The sequence below is a fragment of the Oncorhynchus kisutch genome, linkage group LG28, assembly GCF_002021735.2.
Source record: "Oncorhynchus kisutch isolate 150728-3 linkage group LG28, Okis_V2, whole genome shotgun sequence".
Classification (NCBI taxonomy): domain Eukaryota; kingdom Metazoa; phylum Chordata; class Actinopteri; order Salmoniformes; family Salmonidae; genus Oncorhynchus; species Oncorhynchus kisutch.
The window spans coordinates 19929330-19939144 of NC_034201.2; the positions used below are offsets into that span (position 1 = coordinate 19929330).

Consider the following 9815-nt stretch of genomic DNA (forward strand, 5'->3'; position numbering starts at 1 on the left):
GACTCAGCCTTTTGACAGATGGGTTAATGGTATTATTGAGGGTTTTGATAGGGAGTGGCTCTTCTCAGTGGCTTAGGGCCCACATCACTATGTAAATAGTTAATCCTCTCATTTAAACTATAGGGTCCAATGATTTTAATTTGTTATGTTGTCTTTGTGTGAAATTCAATGGCAGACATCCAGAGAGAGTCACACCTTATTTATTTTCTAATGAATCTGTGTTTGTTTTGTTCCACCACTATGCCACTGCTGTCGTTTGTCTGTGCATGGATCCAGCTTTTAGATTTATTAATATGACACATTTTTTGTTCGGCATTTTTTAAGATAAACAGACAATCTGGACATTATCTTTCCAATGTGTTGACTTGTTGTTTTGCCGTCACAGACTGAACAATAAGGCATGCAATTAAAATTATAATTTGGGAAACTGCATTCAAGTGTAAGTATTCTATTCTCACGAGGTAGCCTACACTCTCCCTGATAAACATTAGAAACCTATTTGACCAAGATTCACAGCCACAATTTGAACAAGATATGGTACAGAACGTGATGCAAAAGGCCTGTTCACAATGTCATGTCACTTTAGGTCTCTCAGAGAGATGGAACGCACTTACAAACATACAAACCACCAGGAATACATTTGTAGAATTGCCTGTATATGACCGAACACCAGCAGTAATGAAAAAGCAGACAATAGAGCTAAACATATGGAGATTTAATTGGCATAAGTCCATTACAACGATCCGAATAACATTGTTGAATGGCACATTTTGTGTTTAACTGCCCTCTACCAGTAAAACTGATATTAAACATGACAAAAATCCCAAACAAATAGAAATAACCTAAAGATTCCATGTAAAGCTAAAAGCCTCAGAGCCTACAATGCTTGATTGAATTGTTTTTGCAGACAGGCACTTGCTCCATACTCCCAACGCCTGCAGTGAAAAGGGGGATGTTTCCCTTTTCTTCCAATAGAGAGAGTCTGGCTCTTGCCCTGAGACCTTTCAGCAGGAGCTGTAATGTTCAGCCATGTTTTCATCCCAGTGACACTGACAGTTTACACTGACGTTTAACTCCATGTTACTACACTCTCGGCAGCCACTCACGGTGGGTTGGACATGTCAAGTGTGTCAAACAATTACCCATTGGTGTGTTCATACAGTCACTTTCCCTCTGAGTCACTCTTCTGAAAATGTTCTGTAGCTGACAGAATTCTCCAACACATGTAAAAACCTTTCACCCAACCATGCTAATGACTAGACTGGACCTTTGGAGTGGTGGCAGAGATTACACCTTCCCCCTCCCCTTTATTTGTTGACGTGTCCTTTTGGACTCCAGTTTGGATCAGCTGAGGAGGATCACCTGGGTATGTAGTCGTGCGGCAGGCCGCTGTAGTTCCTGTCCCTCAGGGCCTGGTCCACTGTGTGGATGTAGGAGTCAATGGTGCTCCTCAACTCTGCTGTGAAGGGGTCGAAGGAGGGCCGCTGGGCCCTACCAGAGCGTTTGAAGTGACCGTCCTGGTTGCTCTGGGCACACATCAGCCTCTCCTCCGTTATGGTGGCGTTGAGGAAGGAGGTGAGGAGGCGGAGCTGGGGAAAGAGCGCCCTCTGCAGGTCCTCGTAGTGCACCACCAACAGGCGACGGCCAAACTGTAGCCAGCTCAGAGCGTGGGACGCCCACCAGGGGGCATAGCTGTCAACAAACTCTGGCCACTCTGAGGTAAACAGAGGAGAGAAGAAACCGAGGTATCTGATCAGTGTGTACTGTGCACAGACATGGCTGACATCCGCCATTCCTTTTATGCAGCGATATGGCAGCTGACTATTTGTCACCATTTATGAACATCTGTTTGAAACAGACCAATAGTTGACCAAAATCTCTTTTTGTTGGTTTATGTGTTTTGCATGCCTTAGTTGGCACATAACCCCCAGTCCATTTCCCAAACCACTGAGCTGTGATTGTTGTGTTACCTTTGCTCCTCCACTGTTTGTCTGTGGCATAGCCAAGGTGTCCGGCACACTTCCTGTTGAACTCTGCCATGAGGGAACGGTAGGGGTTCCGGATCAGTAATATGGCAGAGTCAAACATCTCGATCTCCCTCTGCCCACTCTCATGGGTCTTCACACAGATGCTACGCCCACTCTTCCAGTAGTCCTTCTCCCCTTTGAAACCTGGTAGAAAACCCCAGATACACAAGAAGATCAAACCTCCGCAAGGCCATGTGTCACAAAGCACTAAAGGTCCAGATCAAGTTACTGTCATAGATATTTGTAAGTACTGTACAAGTAAATACATTAGAGAAATTCTATGAGAGCCCACGGTTTAGAAAATGGTACCGTGTACTTGAAAATGATACAATGATATATTCCAGGAGAGAAACATCAATCATTCCTGGTATACTGTATGTTATTATTATCCATCACAACACCTGAGCTGTGTTCACGTTCTGCCTCACCTCTGTTGTAAAGTGTGCCATCAAAGTAGAAGCTGCCAGTGTAGTAGCCCGTCACGAGCTCGATCAGGTGGCGTACCCAGGTGTTGCCAGCTCCGGGGAAGCTGGAGAGAGCCACCAGGGAGGTGGACCTCTCAGGTAGAAACATCCTCTCTTTGCACCTGGAGTCTGAATGAGGCAGAAACATCAGGGTTGAACATCGCCATAGACACAGGCCATTGATCGATCTTTGAGCTACTGTATTGAAGCATGCTGTTGCTAAGAGTTTAAATTACAGTAAAGTATAAAGCCTGAATATTTGGCAGTATGTTATGTTTATGGTTTAAATCTTGGATTGTAGTATAAGTGAAACTGAAGGTTATTCAAGACTCTCACCAAGCACAGGTGTCTGGTAGACCTGGTAGTAGTATGGGCCCGCCCGGGATGTGGAGGCAACTGTGTGTGCTGTGCCGTTGGTCTCCAGACATGGCTGGTCTGGTGGCAGACGTTGGTTCAGTCTAAACAGAGATGAGGCCCAGGCACAGTAACAGTGTGGGTTCCTCAACACAGCCAGTGGGAGCTCCTGCAATACCGAACCAGGACCATTAAAAACATCAGAGGCATAACTTCAAGCAGTAATTTACAGTTCAAGGAATATGACTGGGCACTCATTCCCCCTCTGGTGGATTGGATGTGATTTCACCCTTGGGTAACGTGATGGGTGGGTTATATAAGATGTCTGAACCACCCCTGTCCTATTTCCTTTGATTCCTTTTTTTCCCCCAAGTTCAGATATTTTTTGCACAAGTTGTCCTAGTTTTTCTATTCAACATAGTATAGCCCCCACCACCCCACACTATATGGAGTTACAATTTCTATGGAGGCTGACTCTGACGGTGCTCTTTGTTTATTGACACTGGGAGTTACACAAATGTGAAAACACACAAAGCACAAAAGTGTACACACACACACAGTGAATAGGCTAAATCAAATTCAATATTATCTCCCAGCCAATTGTGTGTAGAGCAGAGTAAAGTAGAGCAGAGTACCCTACTGATGCACCCAGACTGTGTGAAGGCCTGATTACAGCCCCATCTATTTCTCATTAGAGGGACATTTAACCTTAAACAGTCAAATGGTGTTCCAGTAGCTTCATCACACAGAGCCATGCCATTCTAATCTACCATCTGAGGAGAGCAGAGACAGCGCATGATCCATGATACCTCACCCCTGGGTCTGTGTGAGGAAGACTTTGGTCTGGGCTGGTGGTGAAGATTAAATAAATGTTTCAGTGGTTTTCAGGGTTTCTTGCTGGGAACAGAATCAAACCTTATCTGTGCAGGTCTCGATGCAGGACTGTGACGTGGAGTTTGACTGGAGGGAGTAGACAGGGAAGACTATGGTGATGTTTTTGGGCAACTTGAAGCAGCCACTGTAGCGGACGTTTCTGACTGTAGAACAGAGGTATGCAGACATCAGGCCACAGCGTATAAACATAACTAAATATATTCCATGTATTTTCTCTTTGTGAGCTGCAATGTTGATCAATGCAAACATATTAGTCTTACACTGCCAAGCTTAAATCAAATGTTGCCCATAGAAATCGACCTATTATCCACTTACCCTAGATGGGAAATGACTAAACTGCATAGTGGCTATGGCTCATATAGTGTATGCATTAGTATAGCACTGGTCTCTCGTGACACTTTTGGCCAGGACACATGTCAAGTGCTTCTGGGTTCAGAGATTAGTCAAGCACATTACAGCCGCTCAGTCAGCCAGTGCTCTATACCAGGTTCCGTGTACTCACATTTCCTCTGTCCTGGGAGCTGTTCCTCCACCTTGTAGATGGAGAGGCGCCCCACGCCCCCACAGGGTGCTCCCCTCTCCCCCCTCTCCCCTCTGCAGCCCAGGCTACAATCCTCCTCCTGGGCCTGCGGGCTGCTGATGCGGTTACCACAGTGACACTCTGCTCCGTACTCCAGACCTGCGAACCGGTAACCACTGCAGAGAGAGGGAGACATAAACCACTGGCTCACCTCAGTGCCTTAGCCCAGGGCTATCTTTAATCACAGGCTATCATTAGCCCAGGGCTATCTTTAATCACAGGCTATCATTAGCCCAGGGCTATCTTTAATCACAGGTCATCATTAGCCCAGGGCTATCTTTAGTCACAGGCTGTCATTAGAACAGGGCTATCTTTAATCCCATGCTATCCTTAGAACAAGGCTCTTTAATCACAGGCTATCATTTTCCCAGGGCTATCATTACCCCAGGGCTATCTTTAATCACAGGCTATCAGTAGCCCAGGGCTATCTTTAATCACATGCTATCATTAGAACAAGGCTATCTTTAATCACAGGCTATCATTAGCCTTGGGATACCTTGTTCCATAGGACACCAGATTGCATAACCCCAGGCCAGCGTGTCAATAAATACTAGACATTTTAATTGAATCAATCAGGGCAGGCAGCAGTGAAGCCCAGCGTTAATTTCTCTGTGGTGCTGGCTGGTAACAGTTTTCACTGTTGACAAGATCACAGTAATAGTTCTGGGTGGATGATGGGGGTCCTTTATCCCAAGGGCTATATGAGTCATCCTACTTTAAGTCTCTTTATCCTCTCTCTTTGGAGATTTTGGAGATATCCAAAATGACCTTTTAGCATTTGCTTTGAGCCCCACCATAAACAGGCTTATGATTCTGGCTGAATATCCTCCCAGCAGTCCACATGGTCTGATTATATTTGCATTGGATATTTGTTTTCGTGGCAATCATTTCCTGCTTCTAGACCTCCTGTGAAATAAGGCCCTGTTAAATGTTTTGTCATAAATTGATTTATTCAGTTTTGTAATGAATTTGAATGATTACTAACACCCCCTAATACCCACTATATCTCATTCTGCATCTCTAACACAGATCTGGCCCTCCACTACACACCACCACCATCCTGCCACCTGGCTCCCCATTGAAACACAGGACCTATTCATCCCAGTGACTGAGACAGAATAATTAACCAAATAGCAGCAGCTCACCATGGTTCCTCTAGACTCATTACCTTTCTGAGCAGGTGTCTTGACACAAAGAGCTGGTCATTTTGCGCAGATCATACAGCATGGTTCCCCCCAGGGCTCGTTCATTGGCATCATGCATGAAGCAGCCCATGTAGGTCCCTTGCCATGTAAAAATAAAACAGTAAATGAAAAGCCATATTACAAATCCATTCGTACAACAATATACAATATGAATTGTTTAGTACAACACACTATTGAGCAGAGGTAACACAGATTTTCAGCAGATTTGAGCCTGTCAGCCCTGTCATTAAGCCTGGAACAAATACAATTTCAACCCAGATCTGGTATGTAGTCAGCAGTTAAACGACAGACATGTTGGCATTCAAAGTCAATTATGTTGCATTAGGTAGGTGGTACCTTTGTGCCTTTTATTGCGTTGTAGAGGACCTCTCTGCTCCTGCGTGTCTGGCATGAGACCGTGGAACCAGCGGTGGTGCAGGTGTTGGACCCCCAGGTGTCGGGACGTGGGCCAGTGTCTCCCCGTCTTGATGCCCCCTCCACCACCCAACACACCCTGGGTGGCTGCCCATCTGGAGCGCGCCCTCAGGCCCAGGCCGGGGGAGGCCCTCACGGCTGTGGGAGGTGCTGGCAGTGCCATGAGAGAAGGGAGACTGGCGTCGCCTGGTGGCTGAGCGGTCTTTAGGGTCAGGCTGGAGCGCTGCAGCAGCAGGATGCTCCCCGCCATCAGGTAGGCGATCCCCAGGAAGAGGAGGAGCATCTGAGCTCGCCGCAGGAAGCAACGCAGCCTGTAGAGGGCCGTGGCCATCCCCACTGTTCAGCTGGTGGCTCTTTGACCCTTAGTGAGCCACCATTCCAGAGAGAAGGGTGAGGGTTAAAACCTCATTATAACCTTCCCAAGGCCCCATCAGTCCAGTCACACAGTAGGTAGGCTACCTGGCTGCAGCCTTAGATGGTTAATGACTCTTTGTGGTTTATAGCCATGCCTTTGGACTGGTAACCAAAAGGACCACTGTGTAATCAGATCCCTCAGATGTGTCACAGCAGCGCCAGACTTTACAGTAATCTCCAAGGGAACAGAACAGCTAGCAAGCCCTGGAAGCAAGTAGTTTCTTGGAAAAACCTAGGGCAACAAAATAGAAGCAAGCAAGTCAGATGTAAATTGGCAGAACATATTTTTCTGTGTATATGACCTCTGTAGAATATAGGAGGGAAACGTATATAGCTTGGGGGATTAGATCCATAGTTCATGTTGACATATTTTTGTTTCTGTTCTAGAGCACTGAGCATAAAGTAATTTCAGTTGATGTTGACATACACTGTAGGATTGTGTTTCTGTTCTAGAGCACTGAGCATAAAGTAATTTCAGTTGATGTTGACATACACTGTAGGATTGTGTTTCTGTTCTAGAGCACTGAGCATAAAGTAATTTCAGTTGATGTTGACATACACTTTAGGATTGTGTTTCTGTTCTAGAGCACTGAGCATAAAGTAATTTCAGTTGATGTTGACATACACTGTAGGATTGTGTTTCTGTTCTAGAGCACTGAGCATTAAGTTATTTCAGCTCATGTTGACATACACTGTAGGATTGTGTTTCTGTCCTACAGCACTGAGCATTAAGTTATTTCAGCTCATGTTGACATACACTGTAGGATTGTGTTTCTGTTCTAGAGCACTGAGCATAAAGTCATTTCAGTTGATGTTGACATACACTGTAGGATTGTGTTTCTGTTCTAGAGCACTGAGCATAAAGTCATTTCAGTTGATGTTGACATACACTGTAGGATTGTGTTTCTGTTCTAGAGCACTGAGCATAAAGTCATTTCAGTTGATGTTGACATACACTGTAGGATTGTGTTACTGTTCTAGAGCACCGAGCATTAAGTTATTTCAGCTCATGTTGACATATAGGATTGTGCTTCTGTTCTAGAGCAATGAGCATTAAGTCATTTCCCTTCGTTGTTTCTTCGTTGTTTGTCTTTCCTCTGAACCTGGTGTGATACTATATCTGGTGTTAATGGGTGTGTGGGAAGAGGCTATCTTCCAGTTAGCTACAGCACATCCTTAGTTTCTCTGTTTCGCTTGTCTTTGCTTCGGAAATCTCCACCATTCTGCCTCAATTACACTGGCAGCATGACAGCATCACAGCACCATCTGTATTATGTTGTTGTTTCCCTGACTTTAATCAGTGTGTTGGTATGTTTGTAAAGCTCCACACTGACTTGTGTTTGTGATTGGGCTTTGTGAACCATCTTTTGATGATCTGTACCATAACAAACCAATTACGTTCAAGCGGCAACTCAGATCCAGACATGGAAATTAGTGCTCCTCAATTGGACAAGTTCTCTCTCTAATTTTGGAGTAGTAGGGTAGTGGAGAAATGCCAGGTAGTGTATGACAGGCAAGAGATGAAAGCCACTAACAGTCCCACTGGGCACAGATATCAGTTTACAGTCTAGTTTTGATTTACATTAGGCTGTATTCACTAACGTGAATTCAATGTGAAATCAACAAAAAAGTTCATCATGTAATTGGATTTAAGTTGGATGAAACAATCTAATCAGTTTTCCACGTTGATTCAAAGAGTCACATGCTTTTTTTTACTTTAACAACGTGGAAACAATGTCGATTCAACCAGTTTTGCCCAGTGGGATGCAATCATCACTAAACCGTCTGCACAAAGACAGCAGCCAGACCATAATGTAATATTACAGAATTATGGCCATGACGCTTCCTTTTAGGACTTTTTTTGCCACTAATTCCAATAGTATAACTTTTCTACTGTTTCGACCTTATCAGGCTACCTCTTCTTGGGGATCTTGTTCATAATGTTAGGCTACCAACCAAGAGAAGCAACAGTTTGCACATACACTATGCTCCCACCACATAGCACATCATTTGTTTCTAGTGTTTCATGAACCGCCAACTTCTCTAACTGATCAACATTTCTAATGATTTCTAGAAGTAGTCTATAGATTAGCAACATTTTCGAAAATAATGCCCGCTGTCAAATAATAAACTATGATTTTTGTCAGCGTTAATCTAACTGTGTAATGTATAAGGCATAATAACACATCACCCAATGGAGGATCAAAACAAGTTGCAAAGCGCACATTTACTCAATAATGCATAATCAGTGTTATAAAATACACATCTGAATACCGTTTAGCCTACCTTGGATGTCGACGGTTCGAGACTGCGTGTTATCATACAGAACGCTATCAGATTCAGGGTCGAATCTCTCTCCCACGTATTCTGAAATCTAAAATATTCGCTCCTATTTTATATCCAAAACCAGTGAAGCCACGTTTGTATTGTTACGTTTAAGAATCGTCTCCCCGCTCCTCGTCTTTCTCCACTCTCTTTCCCTCTCTATGGCAGTGAGGGAGCAAAACTAGATGGCAGTGAGGGAGCATACACATTTGCATTGGCGATCCCCGACGCGTCACGAGTCCGCTGTCCTTGTTTATGGGAGACGCGTCCCCCAGTGGCCGTGAACCACTATGGTATGCTATGATCCCTTGGCTAACAGTTACTGTAAAAAGCTGCGTGCATGTTGCCTGCGTCAACACATGTATGAAGTTCTAACAATTTAAGGGTTACTGTGCTGCCCACATGCTGTCCATTCTGACATTGACAATTGTCCATTCAGCCCTTGTGTTCATTCATTAGAAGCCTCTCCGTCATCCGTGCAGAGAACGTAGCCTGCATCAAATGAGGAGAGGTGACAGTCTAAGCCTGTAGGATTTTAAACAAGATATCAGCACCACGGACAGCGCCAATTCTGACCTTTACTTCCAGTGTTTGATTTTCTTTCTTTCAGGCCAAAACTATTTTACTGATTGTAGCCCTTAATTATTTACATACATTAAATGACCAGATACTTACTCAGCAATTGTATGGTAAAATGTAACAATATAGCTAATAATTTAAAAAAGTGTTTGTTAGGAATGATTCAAATAAACACTAGAAGTAAGCCTAGTTAGCGGTTGTGTTGTCCATTATGTTTTGTAATCTATTAGGATTAACATGAACCTATTCATATGAATTCATATGAAAGTACATTTCTATAGCACTTTTCATAGAATCAAAACGTTCAAGAGCAAAAAACAAAAAAGTAATATATCATGACAGGTCAACCAATAATAGAGGCCAAGTACTTGCAAGCTGCATCCTCTGAAGATGGAGAGAGTCCGCTCATGGCTTGAGTGGAAAGAGCTGGTCAGAGGATGGTAGATGATGGTGATGGAGTCTGCTGATGATCTTGTCGAGGGCAAGTCTGGGAACCAGCCTGACTCTTAGAGCCATTGGACATATCCTCTTCCACTCTGTGTAGCACCCACGCGATGCA

At 44.2% G+C, this 9815-nt stretch overlaps 1 protein-coding gene across 1 annotated transcript; it reads right to left on the reverse strand.

Annotated features, from left to right (window-relative positions):
• Positions 1-261: 261 nt before the first annotated feature.
• On the reverse strand, positions 262-8910 carry LOC109873044 (WSC domain-containing protein 1). Its single transcript, XM_020464546.2, has 9 exons — positions 8639-8910; positions 5861-6584; positions 5488-5602; positions 4242-4435; positions 3761-3882; positions 2828-3014; positions 2456-2620; positions 1971-2171; positions 262-1714 (listed from the first exon to the last, which is right to left on the reverse strand). Exons 2-9 carry the CDS (start codon positions 6267-6269, stop codon positions 1359-1361), a joined length of 1749 nt encoding a protein of 582 aa, XP_020320135.1. The 5' UTR covers positions 6270-6584; positions 8639-8910; the 3' UTR covers positions 262-1358.
• Between the last annotated feature and the right edge of the window lie 905 nt (positions 8911-9815).

Excerpts from the sequence above, each read along its gene's own strand:
- LOC109873044 (XM_020464546.2), bottom strand. The coding sequence starts at position 6,269 with ATGGCCACGGCCCTCTACAGGCTGCGTTGCTTCCTGCGGCGAGCTCAG. Across the intron at positions 5,603-5,860 it reads ACGCAATAAAAGGCACAAAG|GGACCTACATGGGCTGCTTC; the intron begins GTACCACCTACC and ends TTACATGGCAAG. Across the intron at positions 2,172-2,455 it reads TGGCACACTTTACAACAGAG|GTTTCAAAGGGGAGAAGGAC; the intron begins GTGAGGCAGAAC and ends GTTTTCTACCAG.